The sequence below is a fragment of the Monodon monoceros genome, unplaced genomic scaffold (genome assembly GCF_005190385.1).
Source record: "Monodon monoceros isolate NGI ecotype Baffin Bay Population unplaced genomic scaffold, NGI_Narwhal_1 Super_Scaffold_18, whole genome shotgun sequence".
Classification (NCBI taxonomy): Eukaryota; Metazoa; Chordata; class Mammalia; order Artiodactyla; family Monodontidae; genus Monodon; species Monodon monoceros.
In genome coordinates, this window is record NW_021703774.1 from 138,552,340 (window position 1) to 138,571,105 (window position 18,766).

The 18,766-nt window shown below is 50.8% G+C and overlaps 1 protein-coding gene across 5 annotated transcripts in view; it reads left to right on the top strand.

The window, feature by feature from the left end:
- Window positions 1–18,766, top strand: part of TTC39A (tetratricopeptide repeat domain 39A) — a 61,652-nt gene that overhangs the window by 10,741 nt on the left and 32,145 nt on the right. Inside the window, exons 1-3 of one of the 5 annotated variants that reach the window (XM_029227728.1) lie at window positions 12,484–12,499; window positions 18,133–18,265; window positions 18,579–18,683. In XM_029227728.1, the coding sequence (XP_029083561.1) occupies window positions 18,222–18,265; window positions 18,579–18,683 (149 nt within the window). In that variant the 5' untranslated portion in view covers window positions 12,484–12,499; window positions 18,133–18,221. Of the gene's footprint in view, window positions 1–11,413; window positions 11,530–12,483; window positions 12,500–18,108; window positions 18,266–18,578; window positions 18,684–18,766 lie in introns of those variants that run through there. The other 4 variants (XM_029227730.1, XM_029227725.1, XM_029227727.1 and 1 more) reach the window with 4 other exon arrangements.

Here is an 18,766-nt window from a genome sequence, read left to right on the forward strand (position 1 = left end):
AGCCCCTAACTTTTCCATTTCCTCCAGTCTTCCCCTTTCCAGGCATCCTTCAGACTTGTCTTTTCTAAAGCACAAACAAGACCATGTCATTTTTCTGCTTTAAAGTTCTATGGCTCTCTATCACAGAGGTGAAAGGTCAAGGCTCTCCAGGGGAGAAGCTGTGACCTGCCCAGCCCCGCTTCCCATCACTCTCTGACCCTCACTCTGGTCTGGCTTTGTAGGGCTCTCACAACTGTGCTGGGCTGCTCAGGGCTACTTCTGCCTGGAATGCCATCCTCTACTCCTGACATTCACCCTATAAGATTCAACTTTAGGTGACATCTTTTCTTATTAAAAAAATTTTGTTTTGACTTTTAAAATAAACTTTTAATTCAAGGGTAGCACATATAGAGAAAAGTGCACACATTGTAAGTGTACAGCTCAATGACTCTTCACAAAGTAACCAGCACCCATGTAACCAGCACCCAGATTAAGACACAGACTATTACCAGCCCCCAGAGTCTCCCTTGTGCCCCACCCAGCTGCAAGCCCCCAAAGGTAACTATTGATACTATCCTGACCTCTAATACCATAGGTTTGATTTGTCTGGGGTTTTTTGTTTTGGTGGGGCTTTTGTTGTGTGTTTGTTTTAATTGAAGTATAGTTGATTTACAATGTTGTATTAATCAGCAAAGTGACTCAGTTATCCGTATGTGTGTGTATAGATATATATATATTCTTTTTCAGATTCTTTTCCATTATAGGTTATTATAAGATACTGAATATAGTTTCCTATGCTATACAATAGGACCTTGTTGTTTATTTTATATACAGTAGTTTGTATCTGCTAATCCCAAACTCTGAATTTATCCTTCCCCCACCCCCTTTCCCCTTTGGTAACCATAAGTTTGTTTTCTATGTCTGTGAATCTATTTCTGTTTTGTAAATAAGTTCACTTGTATCATATTTTAGATTCCACATATAAGTGATATTATATGGTATTTGTCTTTCTGTGTCTTACTTTAGGTGACCTCTTTTAGAGAAGCTTTCTGAGCCCACCCTGAGTCAGGCTCAGAGGCTTTCTGGGCTCCAGCATCTTTGCTTCCCTCTCATGGCTCTCATTCAGTTTTTCAGCAAACATTCTTGGGCACGTACCATGTTCCAGGCATTGTACTAGGTACTGTGGATATGGTGTTACTTATGACATACAAGCCCCTGCTCTCAGGAGACCACGTTCTAGTGGGAAAGACAGATTAAACAACTAGGCAAATAAATAAGTAAACACCAGAAACAGATGCTGTGTAAGGCTTAAAATAGAGCCATGTGATAGACAGTAAAATCCATCTTTCCCAGAGCATTCCCTGCAGTGAGGATAGCTCCTGTCAAAGCCTGAGATGTGTCTGAGGAGCAGAAAGGTGTGTGTGTTGTTGAGGATCCCTGCCTGTTGGGATCCAGGAGGCAGGCTGCCCAGAAGAGGGCCGAGTTTGGATTTCATTGTGTGTTGGGAGCCACTAGAGGGCGTTAAAGAGGGGAATCACATATTTAAAGATGATCCAGCTACCCCATGGAGAAAGGATTTTAACGCTGGGGCATGGTCACCCCTTTCTGTCTCCCCACTACATATGGAGAGGGGATGGGGTTCATCTGCCCCCATGTCCCCGAAGCCCAGCACAGAATGCTTCGGTTTTGATGAGAACCTGGGGGGATGATTTCTGAGGAGGGTGAGATCACAGTTGGGGTGCTGAGGAGTGGCTGGGTTTACATGGATTTCTTGCCTGCCTGCCCTCCTGTAAGAACCCAGCTGTGCTCTGTCCTGCAGGCACCCTGCGTGCTGGAGTGTAGGTGAGGGCCTGAACACATGTACCTTTCTACTTCAGCTGGAACTTGCTGGACACAAATACTCAGAGAATTCTGACTCCCAGTCGCCCTCACAAGATCTCACACCTGGGGCAACAAACCAGGTCTCCTTTCTCTCAGCTCGGGACCTGTGACTTCTCCACCCTCAGGCCTCACCCACCACGCTGCCTGTCTCCCACAGCCTGGCTGAGGGGTGAAGGGCTTGGGAGGGCGCTCGGCCCCTGCTCTGCCACTTACATACTGGCTCTATGACCCTGATTCAGTCGCCTGACCCATGTGAGCCTTAGTTTACTCAGCTATAAAATAGTAGCTACTTACCAAGTGGCGGAAGACCTGGTGAAGCCACACTGGTAAAGGACCTAACAAAAAGCCACCGAGCATATTCAGTGACCAGTAAATGTGAGGGCACTGGTACGAGGGAATCTTCCTTCTGAGGTATTTGCATTGAACAGAGGGGATTCAGAAAGGTTTGGGAGCCAGTGGTGGGATTCCAGGCACGAGGACTGGGTAGCCAGGGACTGTTAGGAGAGGGAAATGATGCCTGTGCATCTTAAGATGGGGATGGCCACCTACTCGGCCTACAAACAGTGTCCCTTCCCAGTCATACCAGGGATGGGTACCAGGGAGCCCCTGCTCCCACCCCATGGCTGCTCCCATAAGAGACAGCACCAGGATCAGAGGGGCAAGTGTAGGCAGGCAGAACGCTTTTTCAAAATAAATTAATTCATTTCTTTCTTTATTTTGGCTGTGTTGGGTCTTCGTTGCTGCGCGCAGGCTTTCTCTAGTTGCGGTGAGCGGGGGCTGCTCTTCGTTGCGGTGCGCGGGCTTCTCACTGTGGTGGCTTCTCTTGTTGCCGAGCACAGGCTCTAAGTGAGTGGGCTTCAGTATCTGTGGCACGCAGTCTCAGTAGTTGTGGCTCGCAGGCTCTAGAGCGCAGGGTCAGTAGTTGTGGCGCACGGGCTTAGTTGCTCCACGGCATGTGGGATCTTCCCAGGCCAGGGCTGGGACCCATGTCCCCTGCATTGGCAGGTGGATTCTCAACCACTGCACCACCAGGGAAGTCTAGGCAGAACGCTTTTGAGAGAGTAATTCAGTGGCAGAGCTTGTAGGAGGGAGGGGCCGCCCCAAGAATGGAGGGACCCTGCTGAAGAGGCTGGGGGCCTGCTGGGCTGTTGTTGGAAGATTTCTTGCTCTTGGTTTGAGTCTGAGCTCAAGGAGCTCTCAGATGCCTCCAGGTAGGGAGTTTCGAATTTGGTGACTGGAATCCTTGGGCAGCTATGGGGTCCCTTCCTTGGGACTGGATGTGGACTCAAGGCCAGTGCTGAATTTTCACCTCTGGGATTCTCAGATCCTGTGAGCTGAGGCATCTGTGATCACCAGACTCATGATTTAAAATTCCAAATGTCTGTGATGTTGAAGCTACTGACCCCAGGATTCTGATTTACCCCCTGTTGCTGAGGGCAGCTGCATGGAGTAGGAGAGGGCTCTGGTGTGGGAGGCACAATGTGGTCCCTCAGATCCTCAACGCCTGGTGAGGATACCATGGAGAATCTCCAAGTAACCTTTGTCCCCCTTTGTCAGTTATGGAGAGATTCTGACTTGGGGTATTTTTGGTCCTTTCTTGAGGTCAATGGAAAATAGATTATTTAGGTTGCAATTTCAGTTCTGCCAGCATGCCACATTTCCTGAAATCTCTTCAATCTGTAGCTCTAGTTGCTTGAGTTGCTTTGTCCTTCCCCTGAAGATTTCTGCCTCTCAGCTCAGTTTCTGTCTGTGGTCAGCTCCATTCTCTCCTAATGCTCACCTATTTCTCTACTCAATGCAAGACAGGGATGCCAGCCGTTTCCAAGCTCACGTCCTGGGACAGTTAGACAAAGCAGTGGAAAGTCCTCTGGAGCCACACAGGTTGATTTTGAATCCTGACTCCGGGCCTTTCTACCAGTGTGACCTTGGACAGGTTGTTTAAGTTCTCTGCGCCTCAGTTTCTTCATCTGTAAAGTGAGGGTAATGGTAGGACTTGCCTCACAGGGTTGTTGTGAGGACTGCATGAATTAGTTTATGCGAAGCACAGAGGACCGTCCTTGACACATAGTCGGTGCTATACCCAAGAGTGTTACTGATTATTATGATTAGTCTCCCCAGGCCAGGAGAGAAAGGGGCTTCTCCACCAGCTCTAATATGAAAAAGCTCAGGGAAGCATTCCAATTGGCTCTCCTTTAACCAACCACTGTGTCCTGAGAGGTGGGGTCAAGGAAGAGAACGCACCTCCCGTTCAGCCACTGGGGCAGGAGAGGAGAGGAGGAGAAACAGTTCTCTAAAAACAAGTGGGTGGCAGGGAAGGGTTCAGGGCGGGGAGGGTTGTAGCATCCATGTGGCCACATGGCAGGCCTTAAAATAAAGCCATAGTTTCATGAAGTACCCAAATTATGATTTCCTTGGAGCACCGCTGACCATCTGTCTCAGTCTTCCAGCTGTTGTTGACCCCCTGGGAGCTGGGAACTAGTCCCTTATGAACCCCGCTTGGGACCTGTGCCACGCACCACCCCCTGCGATTGTGGCTTTGCCAGCCCTAGTCCCATTCTCTCCATGACTACCACCACCTCCCTGGCCTGGAGAGGGTGTAGGCTCTTTGCTTTATCACCCCATCCCAAGGGTGGGACAGACATTTCCCCTAATTCCCTACCACTTGACTAGGACCAGGCTGTAACTTTTAAGGCCTCCTTGGGATGCAAGGAATGAGCAACTGAGTTTTATGATTCTATGGCTCCTCTCCAAGCCCCTCAACCATCCTGGAAGGAGCCTTCTTGCAGAACTTCCATTTCTGGAGGGCCCAATGTATGTCTTCCAGCATCTTCCCTCCCAAGAGAGGAGGAAATTTCTGCCTTAACCAAGACAACCAAGCCTTCCTTTCCTTTCTCAAGATCAGCCCTTTCCCAGGTGAACAGCAGTGCAGAAATCTACTGCTTTCAGGTAAAATCCTTTGCCCAGCCTACTAACTGGCTGGTTATATTATAACCCAGACAATTATATTAGGAGTTATGACAGTGGGTGGGACATCAGGCACCCATCCAGGTAGACCTGGGTCTGGTCTATTCCTCTTTTTTTTTAGATGTTGGGGGTAGGAGTTTATTAATTAATTAATTTATTTTTGCTGTGTTGTGTCTTCGTTTCTGTGCGAGGGCTTTCTCTAGTTGGGGCAAGCGGGGGTCACTCTTCATCGCGGTGCGCGAGCCTCTCACTGTCGTGGCCTCTCTTGTTGCGGAGCACAGGCTCCAGACGCGCAGGCTCAGTAGTTGTGGCTCACGGGCCTAGTTGCTCCGCGGCACGTGGGATCCTCCCAGACCAGGGCTCGAACCCGTGTTCCCTGCATTAGCAGGCAGATTCTCAACCACTGCGCCACCAGAGAAGCCCTGGTCTATTCCTTTTGATTTCCTTTTTCCCCCACCAGACAAAGTTTGTCCGTCCATGTTCCCTCCCACAGCCTCAGGTGTTCCCCTTACCCCCTCGCAGAGTTGCCCTACAATACCCACCCCCTGTAAAAATTCATCTCCAGCTAAGAAACAGCCTCCCCCAGATAGAGCATCCAAGCGTCAGATTGAAGTAACTCTGCTCTCTTTCCAAGAAAATTGGTGGGTGGGTACTTCCTTTATATCAGTGACTGAAGGGCACACCCAAGCACTGTCCCTGAGTGCAGGCCAGGCCACTCAAAGGGGGATGGCGGGCCCCCAGGCTCTGAGGACAGCACTGCACTCAAATCGTCACCGTTCTCCACCTGCACTTGCCCCTGCTCCCTCCAGCCACAGCTTCTCTCCCCGACACCCTCTTAACTAGGCCCCTGCCTCCAGAAGACCCTGTGCCCTTCAACTCTGCTGCCTCAGTGATCTGTAATAACAGCGAGATCTGCCCTTGGCTGTGCCCTGACTTGACATGCATCATCATCTTCGATGCACCACAACTCTGACCGGGGGCCCTGTTGTCTCCAATTCTAATAGATGAGGAAATTGAAGCCTCCTCATACTTTCTCAAATGCATAGACATTGGGGTTTTCTTTTTAGTACTGGATGTGTAATTTTTTTTTTTTTTTTTTTTTTTTTTTTTTTGCGGTACGCGGGCCTCTCACCGCTGTGGCCTCTCCCGTTGCGGAGCAACAGGCTCCGGACGCGCAGGCTCAGCGGCCATGGCTCACAGGCACAGCCACTCCGCGGCATGTGGGATCTTCCCGGACCGGGGCACGAACCCGCGTCCCCTGCATCGGCAGGCGGACTCTCACCCACTGCGCCACCAGGGAAGCCCTGGATGTGTAATTTTGTATTCTGCTTTTCTCATATTTTTCCACCTTTTCAAAAACTCATTCATGCAATAAATATTTATTGAGCACCTACTGTGTGCCAGGCACTGTTCTGGGCACTGAAAATATGTTAGAGAACAAAGCTGGGAAAAAAAAACCAAAAACAAACTCTTCTCTTGTGGAGTGTAGAATTTAGTAGGGAGAGACAGAGACTAAACGAATAAGCAAAATATACAGGATGTCAGATAACAAGTGCTATGGAAAAAATAATGCAGGGCAAAGGAATTGGGAGAATGAGTGTGATGGTTCCATTTTAAACAGAATGGTCAGGGAAGGCCTCACAGAGAAGGTAACATTTGAGCTAAGTCCTGAAGGAGGTGAGGGACTATCACAGATATCATGTGAATATCTGCAGGAAGAGCATTCCAGGCACAGGGCACAGGAAGTGCAAAGGCATGCTCCTGAGGTGGGAGCGTGCCTGACATATTTGGAGGAGAGCAAGGAGGCCAGTGTGGCTGAATAAGAGAGTAAAGGGAGATGGTATCAGAGAGAGAGATGGGGGTGCAGGGCATCCAGGCCTGGTGGCCAAGCGAAGACCTTAACTTTTGCACTGAGCACGATGGGAAGCCAGTGCAGAGGTGTGAACAGGAGCGTGACATGATCTGATCAAGTGGGTCTGGTGCTGTGTAGAGAGTAGACAATAAGGGGACAAGGGTAAGAGCAGAGCAAACAATTAGGAGACAATGCAGTAATCCAGGCAAATAAATTCTCTATAAATTTAATATCTGCAGAATAGTTCACCCTACAAATTCACTATAATTCACTGAACTAATTCCTTATTGTTTTAAATATATATTTATTTATTTATTTTTGGCTGCGTTGGGTCTTTGTTGCTGCACACGGGCTTTCTCTAGTTGCGGTGAGTGGGGGCTACTCGTCATTGTGGTGCACAGGCTTCTCATTGCAGTGGCTTCTCTTGTTATGGAGCACAGGCTCTAGGTGCGCGGGCTTCAGTAGTTGTGGCTCGCGGGCTCTAGAGTGCAGGCTCAGTAGTTGTGGCACACGGGGACCAGGGCTCGAACCCATGTCCCCTGCACTGGCAGGCGGATTCTCAACCACTGCGCCACCAGGGAAGTCCCTGAACTAATTCCTTATTGATGGGCATTTAGGTTATTTCCAGCTGTATATTATAGGAAACACTATGATGAACATCAATGTACAATAAATCTTTGTGTCTGATTATTTATTAAGACATGTTTGCTACCCAGGTGTTACTGGTCATCTTTCTGAGGCTTTCAGCCCCTAATTCCAGTTGCCCTTCAGAAAGACAGTGCCACTTTCTACTCCCACCAGCAGTGAGTGAGGTAGCACATTTGCCCTGAGGGCATGTAGTAGGTGTCCAATGGATGCTACTCTGTCCTTCTGGACCTGGTCTGGGTGCACATCATAGGGGAAATGCCTCTTCTCTGGACAGCCTTGCATAGTTCCAAAGCTCTTTTGGGTTCATTTGCTTATTTAATGCTCACGACAGTCTTGTTATCCTGCTTTATGGGTGAGGAAACTAAAGCTCAAAGAATAATGATAAGGCCCCATTCCAAGAGCTTTATGTATTTTATCTCGTTTAATCCTTACAGCAACCCAGTGAGGTTGGTGCCATCAACATCCCCATTTCAGAGATGCAGTGCAGGGTGTCAGAGGTGGGGTATAAGCCCTGGCTTGCAAACCTGCTCTCTGAACCGTTCCCTGCCCTGCCTCGAGCTAGTAGGATGACTGACTTGCTTGGGGCTGCGGAGCAAGGACATGGCGGGGCAGGAGTCCAGCCAGATCTTCTTGGTCCTGCAGCCCAAGTTCTAACCTCTGACGGGATGCCACTCGATGCCAGAAACCCTTCATTAGCATTCTGTATCTTCTTTTCACTCAGAATTGTTCTTGGTCCTTTGTGCCTGACTGGAGGCTCCTTTCTTAGACCCACCCTTGGCAGCTCCTGGAGACCAGACTTTCATAAAAGAGCTCAGATCCCAGAACTGAGAACCTCAGAGCAGGGAGGGTCCTTGACTTCCTGGTGCAATCTTCTCTCCCTTTTATATTTGGTGGGGAGAGAGAAACTAAGGGCCAGAGTGAGGCGGTAACTTGTCTGAGGTTCACAGCTAGTAGGGGCCAGAGTCCTTGAGGAGGAAGGGGGCCAGCCCAAGGAGCAGGCCTCGTGCTCCCTAAGGGCCTCTCTCCAGGGAATATTGAAGAACTGTGACTGGTTCAGCCCTCTTCCAGGGCCCTTTGTGGATGGGCCTGTTTACTTGTGAAGTATTAACGAGCCCAAGCCTGTAACCTGCTGGGTGGGGCTCACTCACTTTAAGAAAACCTGCTTTACAGCCACTGGGAGGGCTCTAGGGTCTGAGGTGGATAGTTCTGGGCTTTAGAGACAGTGGGGGTGGGGCTGGGGGGTGGAGGCTTTCTCCAGGGAGAGGTCTGGAGAAAGGCACTGAGAATAGGGAAGGGGACAAGGGGTCACCCAAGTAATGCTCAGTAAGCATTACTACCAGCATCCCTGAGAGGCTGGCACTATTATCCCAGGTTTACAGATGGAAGACTGAGATTCAGAGAGGAGAACTGACTTCACAGCTTAAGCTCCTTCTACGATGGCATCACTTTTCACATGCTCACACCCTTATTTCTGTGACACACACACACACACACACACACACACACATACATTTCCACACATTTTCTCTACAGGATAGAATTGAGACCTGGTTTAAGATATGGCTAGACCTGAGTCCAAGTCACACTTGGTCCAAGCCTCAGTCTTCTCATCTGTAGGATGGGAGATAAAGCTACTATGGAGCTTTCTGGAGCATTCTGAGGAGGTTTCACTAAACAGATACTTATTGAAGACCTTCTTCTTTTTTTTTTTTAATTTTTTAAAATTTGGCCATGCTATGCAGCTTTTGGGATCTTAGTTCCCTGACCAGGGATCAAACCCGGGCCCCGACAGTGAAAGCACCAAGTCTTAACCACTAGACCACCAGGGAATTTCCTGAAGGCCTTCTTAAGCTGAGAGATGGTATTGGTGAAAACAGTCTATATTGAGACGTCTCAGGGCTACTGAGAAGTGCAGTGAGCCCAGTGGTTTGTTCTTACAGGCTGGGGAGAAGATGAGAGAGGAAAACAGGCCTCGCATCTCCCAGGCACCAAGCACCAGAAAAAACGGTCCCCTGGCAGGGGAGGAGGGAACCCAGGACTCAGGATGCTCTCCTGGTCCCCTGGGAATGAGCAGGTGACCTGAGCAGGGTCACCGGGGTTGGGAGGCAGAAATAATGGTGACTCACAGGCTCCCCAGGGTTGGGGCTAGGAAGGAGCTCTTGGGAGCCGGGAACTACCCAGGTGGAACCCTCAGGAGGGGTGGGCCACTCTGATGCTCTGACTCACCAGGCGAGTGGCCCCAGCATCACTGCCACCGTTGTGGCATGGGCAGAGTTCCAGCTCTGAAGGCAAAGCTGAGCCTCAGTTTTCCTCTGTAGAAGGGGGAGAATAATAGCATCTACCTTGACACTGTCACCACCATCGTCAGGGCACTTATGTAACACCATAAGCACATGCTAGGCACCATTCTGGGCGTTTTACACATAATGCTTAATCCTCACAATGACCCTTTGAAGCAGGCAGTACTTCCATCTTACTGATGAGGAAACTGAGGCTCAGAGAGGTGGTTAAAAGTGTGCATTAAACGAGATAATCCACGTTACATACTTAACATGTGTGGCACATAATAAGCCTTCGATGAATATCAGTCATTATAATCATTACCTCAGAGGAAAATGTCCTCAGTGTACCTTTGCCCACTTCCATGCTTTTTCATCCATGTACCCATCTGGTACATCCTTTCTACAACTTCATTGTGTATAAATAATACAAACTTCAAGGCTCAACTCTGTCCACCTTCTCCAGGAAGCCCCCAGCCTATATAGCACTCTCCCTTATCTGGACTTCTGTAGATGACAGTGGATGTTATCATAGCCCACTCCTTGTAGTTAATTATCTTTTCCATGCTTATGTCAGAATCCCAGAGGTGGGATAACCCTTGCTAGTGAGCACCTGGCTCTGCTCACATATGGACAGCATAAGAACTCACTACCTTTCTAGACAACCTGTTTAGATTTAAACAGTAATCCCCTAAACCTCTCCCCTCTGCCACCAGGCCCAATCTGCCTGGCTCTCCCAGGACCTAGTCCAAGCCCTCTTTCTATCATGGCTGCTTCTACAGACTCCTCCTGTTTCCTTTTCTAACATCCTGGAGCTCAGGGCAGATCCAGGGGTGCTGGAGTCCCTCCTCCTTCTGTCCCCTGCCTTTGTGAAGGGACAGCTCTAATGGCAGCCACGTGCTCTGATGAGTCATGATTAAGAGCATCTGGGGCCTGGACGTGGTAGCTGGTTAACTCTTCATGGGCCAGTGGCTCTTCTGCCAGGAGACCAGGTCGGCTTCAACCCTGGTCCTAGACATATACCTTAGGGCTGGGCACACAGTAGGCATCTGAGGAGTGTTATGGGTGACCCCACATAGGCCCTGGGGATTCAGGGGAGAGGGGACCCAGAAGGCAAGGGTGTGCACTTTGGAGTCAGGAGGGTTGAGTTCCAATCACGACTTGCCGTTTTTTAGGTGAGTGGCCTTGGGCAAGTCACGTGAACTCTGTACCTTAGTTTCCCCATCTGTAAAATGGCAGCTATGGGGACTATTTGAGGAGGCGAGTGTGAACTGCTGGCTAGCAGCGAGTGCTAAACCGCGTTATTTTCTGCCTTCTGGTCTCCTGCAAACACAGTCAAGCTGTGGACAAGTGGGTGGGATTAAAATCCAAGCCTGACTCTGGAGGCCATGTCTTTCTTTGCATGAATGCCCCCGACCGATGCAGTAGGATGATGAAGGGCTTGGGTCGGGGGCGGTGAGAGTGGCAGGGAGGTGGACCTCAGGCCTAGGAGAACTTCCCGGGACCACACTGGTGGGGCTCCTTAGGAAGGAGCGAGCCCCCGCTGTCGGGGGCATGGGCTGGGCAGACCTTGGGCGCCCAGGGGTCTTACCCGTCAAAGCGGAGGTGGGGCGGGGGCGCCTTCCGCTGGCGGGCAGGCCCCAAGCAGCCCCCGCCCGCTGCTGAGCCCGCGTCTGCGGTCGGCCTCGGGCGGGCGGCGGCCTGGCCCCACTGCGCAGGTGGGCAGACCGAGGCCCGGCCCTGCCCCGCCGCCTTCCCCGCCCCCGGCGCTCCCCTCCCCGGCCGGCGCGTCCGCGGCTCGGCGGCACAGCGCCCACTCGGGGTTCCGGCGGCAGCACCTGGGCCGCGGCTGGCGTCCGCGGGGGCACGCTGTCCGCACCCCTCGGCGATGACCACGGCCGGCTCCCCGGGCGCCGTGCCGGCAGGGTAAGTGCGCTGCGGAGCGGCCCCGGAGGGCGCGGGCGGGGCGGGGCGGGGCGGGGGCGGCGCCGGGCCTGGCCTCCCGCGAGGCCCGCACTGCGGCTTCCAGCCTCTGCGGGGTGGCACTGCGACCCCCGCCCCTCCCGGCCTCCGGGTGCTGCCGCCGCCACCCTCGGAGAGCGGGGAGGGGGCTGCGCGGGGACGGTGGAGGCCCTGGGCACCCTGGGTCGGTCGGTCACTCCCCGCTGGGTCCCAACTTCGTTAGGAAGCTGTGGCCACAGCCGGGTCAGAGCCTCCTTCCTCCGCTCGTGGCGTTTACATCTCCACACCTGTGGGTGGGCTCTTATTGTCACTTCCGTTACAGGTGAGGAAACTGAGCAGTAGCTCTTAAATGACTTGTCTTAGGTCTCCCAGGAGGTGAGAAATGGGCCTGGGATTTGAACCCAGCGATGCCAGACAGTACTTCATGTTCGGGGATATTCGGAGGAGTTAAAAGACTAAGATAGGAACTGGCCCGGCCCACCGGGCACAACAGGAACAGGGGTAGTAAAGGTGGGTGTTGTCACTTTCAACGTGGCACTTCTGCTCATCCCCACCCCACCCCGTTGAGGAACCCTGTAGGACCCCTACACCGCCCCTGTAGCAGTGACAGCTGCCAGCTGCTGGGAGACCTGGAGCAACTCTGCCATTCCTGGACCCCCGTGGATAGGGGCTGGGAGCCCTGCTGCTGGGAGCCGGCACTGCTAGGAGGTTGCTGGGTGGAGATCCTGCACAGGTGAGCTGGGGGGGCTGCCATTCTGCCTGGAGCCTCACCACCAGAGACAATATTTGCCTAGGGCCTCAGGGCTAACACGTGAACAGGGAGGTGACTCGGCTGGTGCCAGCTGTCAGCTGGAGGCCTCCACAGGGCCTGTGTGTGTCCCAGGCTGAGGGCTTGGAAGTTGGGTGGCCGGTGGACACCCTGGCCTGGGGGAGGGTTGCCTGGTGAGTCAGGCAGTGTTTTGTATGACATCGACCAAGTCCTTTATCCTCCCTAGACTTCTGGTCCCTCCTTTGGAAAATACAGGGAGGCTGGGCTGGCTGCTCCCTTCCTTCTCTGGGCTGGTCTTTGTAAATCTGGAAGCTGGTTAAATCCCTTCTGCCCAGTCCTGAGCACCACCCCATTGGGCCCAGAAAAATGGTTTCCAGGAGAGAAGGCAGGCATGGAGCAGGGCACCTATTAAAGAATCCTGAACTCCCAGACTAGACCCCTCATTCATCCTTCTTCCTTGCACACTCACATCCCTGACTGAGTCCTCTCTACAACCCAGGGCTCCTCTGGCCCCTCCTTGGGCCTCCAGGGCAATGAGCCTGCCCTTCTAGCACTGGCAGGTCGTCCTCACACTAAACCATACCTACCCACCTGCGTGCCCTCCAGGTCCATCTGTCCCTGGCCCTGTTCAGTGCCATTCTGGTGGGGTCTGAGCAGAGCAGGAGCAAAGCAGTTCCACCTTCACCATAGACACTCATTCAGTCAGTCAACAAACACTCCCAGGCCTGCTCTGGGCCCAGCCCCATGTGTGAGGCTCAGTGGTGAAAAGACCAACATTTAAATCTCCTCCACTTTAAAAATTATGAAATATTTTCAGCCTTCAGAAGAATATCACAAATAATAAAATGAACTCCATGCCCTTGCCAGCAAGCTTTTTCAGATGTTAACATTGTGCCCTGTTTATTTCATATTCTTTGTAAGAAATAAAGCATCCCTGTGGACCAGCCCACCCTTCCCTCTACAGAGATAGTCACCATCCTGAATTTTGGTTTTATCATTTCTCTGTCTGTTTTTATTCTTTTGCTGAGTATGTATAAGCCTAAAAAATACGTAGCTCTTTAAATTTTTTCTGTAAATGGAGTCATATAGCACAAATCATTCTGCAGCTTGCTTTTTCTCACTCAGCTTCAGGTTACTGAGATTTAGCTCTCTTGATCCTTGAAGCCCTGGTCCCCACTTGCCTTGAAGTATGATATGCCACCTGATGTAGAGACCATCATTTATTTATTTATCCAGCCTTCTTGGTGAACACTGAGATGGTTCCCAGTGTCTTGTTATTCAAACATTGAATATTCTTGAATGATTGTCCTTTGCACATATGTGAGTGTTCTTCCACGTTGCCAGGTAGGAGTGGAATTGCTGGGATTTTACAGGATATGTGCACTCAATCTTTTAAAGTTACTTAGTTTCATTATAAAAGTAGTGCTGCTCGGTAAAAGAAATGATGGAAATACATAATCTTAGGAAAAAAAATTTGCTAATGTTTCCCGAATACTTCCTATTGTGCTTTCCACTGTCTCCATCATTCTTCCCAGCAACCCTGGGAGGTAGGTCATTCCCATTTCATTGATGAGGAAACTGAGGCTCATAGAGGTTAAAGAACCTTCCCACGTTTCTCCAACAAGTGATTGCTGAGCTGCAGCTTGAGTCCAGGGTTGTCTGCTTTCAAAACTCCACGCTACCTAGGCCACACCACATCACTCCCTGCCACGTGGTACTCGCTTTATGCACAGCTAAGCGGGACTCTGGGAGCAGAGTCACAATCGTATTTGCAATTTAGAAAGGTCACTGTGGATGTGACAGATCCCCATGGACAGGTTGCCTTACCCCCTGAGCCAGAAGTTCCCCCTGAATGCTGGAAGGAAGTAAAAGCCAGCTCTGATTCCAGTCTGCTCTCTGAGTGACTGCCTCGCCCTGCCTCCACTGCCCCACCCATCTTACCCTGACTGGGATCCGGGTAGGAGGGCTTCCTGTCTCCAGCGGAGAAGAGGGTCCCCCAGCTCTGCCCATCAGGCACTGAGGTAGTGGTTTACAGGCAGACCACCGTGGGGAGGTGGGAGGAAAGGGGAGTGGGTGGCCCTCTTCTCACTTTGGCTTCAAGCCCCCTCCCCCACTACGCTAAAGTTCCCGGTGTTAGTCGTCACCAGCCATGCTCCACGCTCCACCCTGCTCAGCATCCTCCCCATACCAGAGTTTCCACCCAGCACAGCAAAGAGGCCACCATCACCACTTGGGAGCCCAGGAATATTTTGGCCTGGGCCCCGGCAGGGTGGCTTGGAGCAGAAAGGCCTTAAAGACGTGGGGACAGCCTGCAGAGAAGTGGGGACCTCAGTCACAGTCAGGGGAGGGGAATGGTTTGGCAGGTTGCTTTTGCAGAAAGTATTTCTGTCTTCTCCCAGGGTCCTGGGAGGAGGACATCAGGTTCCTGTCTTCACTGTCTTCACTTATCTATCAAATGCAGATAAGAACATCTGGCTCTTGGGGCTGGTGGGAGGACTGAGTGAAATAATGCAGTCATCAATTTAGAAGACTTGAAGTGATATTCTCGTAGTGGTGATAGGTGTTTGTTCATGCTATTATTAGGTCAAATGGGGCCAATGTCCCTAGCGTGACCTGAGCTCCCCAGCCAGCTGGGATGCCCCCATCCCACCCGTCCACTTACAGGCCTTCCAGAGCCTCTGTCTTTTCCACCTGCCCCATGATGGCCTGTGCCCCCTCCTCACTATGGTATCATGCCTCCAGCCCTTTGCTCACACTCTTTTCCTCTTCTGGGACTTCCTTCTCCATCTTGTCCTCAATTCAGGGCCATCTTATCCAGAAAGCTTCCTTGACGGCACCCCCCTCACTTCCGGGCCTCCCCAGCCCCCAGTGACTCCCATGACCACGGCCCTGATGGCTCTAGCCGTCACTGTAGCCCTCAAAGGCAGGCCCACGCCTGGGTCCAGTTTCTTTCCCCAGAGTCCAGCCCCAGGCCTGGCCCAGAGCCAGAGATGGGTGGATGTTTGTGGCAGGGAAGAAATCAGCTCCAGGGCTGCCCCAAAGCAGCTGCCCGTCTGGAGAGGTCACCGCAGACCCACCTCATGACAGTTAAGGGGAAGTGGTGCTGGGGCTGCCAGGGGAGGGACTATGCGCCTCTGTGCTGTCTGTCCATCTGTCTGTGCATCTTTCTCTCCAGATAGACCAAGGAGGCAGAACCTCTTTTTGGATGGGGTTGGAGGTGGGAGTGGGAGCGGGGTGTGCGCAGAAGTGGGAGGTAGGCTCTCGACTCTGGAATTGTTTAGAGATGGGCAGAAGCCAGGACAATGGACTTGACTTCCTGGGGCTGAGCTGGTGGGCACTGGCTCAGGCAGAAACGGGTTAGAACCCACGCTTAGGCGTGTGACCTTGGCCAAGTCACCTCTCTTCTGTGCCTCATCTCCTCATCTGCAGTGGAGATAATAACCCCACTCCACAAGGCTTTGTGAGGGCTCACGGAGAGCACGCCAGTTAAATGCCTGGCGCAGTAGGTACTCACTGCCTTTTCATTGATTCATGCAACAGAGACAGTGGAATGAACACCACTCACTAGGCTAAGCCCTGGGTGCCAAGGAAGACTCTGTCCCTGCCTCATGAAGAGGCGGGCAGAGGCTGCTTCCAGTGGGCCCTTTTTGGCCCTGGAAAGGAACTTGATCTTTATCTTAAGAGTAGGACAGTGAAGGATTTCAAATCCAGAAGTGACATGGTCAGATTTCGGTTTTAAAAAGATAATTTTGGCTATTATGAGAGGGACAGAGTAAAGGGAATAATGCTTCCTACATTATCCCTTAAAAATACTACCTAGAGGCTGGATGAGTTTCAACATACATCCTTTAAAATACATTCCTGAGTGCCCACAGAAGTAACAAATCCTCTCAGACCAAGAATTAAGAGAGAGCTGAAATCAGGCTGGTAAATAAGATGAAGCCACAGCAACCTGAGGGTATTTACAAATTCCAGAAACCTAGAATCTTGAGTTTTAATGACACTTAAGGAATGGGAAATAAGGACTTGGGGCTACCCAACGACAATGTGAAGAGTTGGAACTTAGCCTCCCCACCACCTCACGTGAATCTGCCACCTTCAAAGGACGTCCTCAGCAAATAGGGGCAAAAAAACACCCACCCACCACAAAGGGAGACGACAGTTCTTGTGGGGACAAAGAGGCTCCCTAGACAATTATACATGTTGGTCTGCCCTCACACAAATTTCAGGTTTGAATATACACTACCTCTGTGGTCCTGGGTATGCTAAACTAAAAAAAGTAACATAAATGGTCTTGGGGGGTGGTAGCACCCCAGGGAACCTGGCTGAAGTAAATGAAAATCCTCTCTGGAGGAATGGATTCTCATTTCAAGATCCCTTTGGGATCAGTCAAATAGGAGCTCATGGTAAAATTACAAAACACACAAAGAAACAAGTCGCTGTGAGCAATAGATACCAGAAGCAAGAAATAGCAGAATTAAGAGTCTAAGATCCTAGAGTGTTAAGATATTGATTATAACTGATTGTGTTTAAAATGTATAAAGAAATCAAGGATAGACTTGCAACAATACGCAGGGAACAAAATACTGCCCAAAATGACCAAGCAGATTTGAAAAAGAACCAAGTGGAATTTCTGAGATGAAAAATAAAATCACTGAAATTAAAAACTCAGTAGAGGATAAGTAGCGGATGAGACCCACTTAAAGAGAATTAGCGAAATGAAAGATCTAAAGAAATGACTTAGAATCTAACAGAGAGAGTGAACGAGATGGCAAAGAAGAGAGAGAAGAGGCATGAAAAACAATAAAATGGGATAACAGAGAGAGAGAAGAGTTAAGAATGGACAGGAGTAGAGGAGGGGTCTTCCATCAGACGTGGGTACAGATGGTAGTGGCCTGGACTGGGGGGCACTGGGTGTAGAAGGAAGTGGATTAAGAGATGTTCAGGAGGTAGAACTGATAGGGCTTATTGATGGAGTAGATGACGGAGGCCAGGGGGAGGATGTGTCAAGGATGACTATTTCTGACTTGAGAAACTTGGTCGAGGGGTAGTACTTATCGAGATGGCAAATCTGGAGAACAGATTTGGGAGAACAAACAAGAGTTCAGTTCTGACCAAAGCATGTTTCCTTTTGCCTGGGAAGTTCTGTTGATACGTCACAGAGGAGGAGGTATTAGAGCTGGGCCTTAAGATAGGTGTAGAAGTTTACCTGGTGGAGAAAGAACTTTATTAACTTTGGGGGAAAAGGATCTCCTTTCAGTATGATCATCGAGACACTTTTTAGAGCCTTCTCTACTTAAAAGCGACCTCTTGAGAAGAGACATTCATAAGACCACCAGACAGGACTTTTGGGATCATCTCTCATCTTTCAGATGGGAAGCTGAGGCTCAGAAAGATCAGGGATTTGCCCTCCTAGCCCAAGACTCTCCATCCATCCATCCATTCATTCATTCACTGACTTAACCTATATTTATCAAAAGCCCATTTTGTACCAGATACTAGGTGCCGGTGATACAGCAGTGAACAAAACAAAGATTCCTGCCCTCAGGAAGCTTATATTTTAGTGGAGGGAGACAGACGATAAACACAAAAATAAGTAAAAAAATATATATGTCAGAGGGTGATAAGAGCTATCAAGAAGCGTAAGGACTGGAAGGAGGTCGGGTGTACTGGAGGTGCCATTGGGAAGGTAGCCCTTGAACATAAAAGGCCCTGACAGCTCTTACAGGGTGGCTGCCCACTATGGCCCATTGTGACAGCGCCTGTGGGGTTCTAGAATGCAGGCCTGAGGAGGCCAGGAGAAGGCCTAGAGAAGGAGGAGGAAGAAAAGAGCTGAAGTGGGATTTAGTGGGTAGGCTGTGCCCCCCAGTGGGGGCAGAAAAGTCCAATGGGTCAGAAGGGCCACAAAGACTCCTTTTACCCTTGTGAGAGGTAAGATAAATTTATTCCTGAGGTTTCCTTGCACCAACCCACCACATCCCATCCTCAGCCCCTCCCCACGATCTCAGATGACACCACCCCCCTGTGCTCCCCCTCCCACCTTTAGGAACACTTAGAGGTAAGTCCAAATTGTCCTGTGTCTTAGTACAGAGTGGGAAGCCTGGAGGAGCTCATGACAGGCATCCAAGGACCACCAGGGAGTTCGAGTGGGCCTTGGGCGGCTCTGTTCCAGCCAGGACAGTCGAGCCTCTCAACTGAGGCTCTGTTGAGAGCTCCCAGGTCATGCCTGTGTCTCTCCCATCAGGACTCCTGTGAGCAGCCTCCATGAGTCCCTGGACCAGTGCATGACCGCCCTGGACCTCTTCCTCACCAACCAGTTCTCAGAAGCACTCAGCTACCTCAAGCCCAGGTGAGACTTAAGCCCAGGTTGGGGATGGAGGGTGTTTGTGTGTGTGTGTGTGTGTGTGTGTGTGTGTGTGTGTGTGTGTGTGT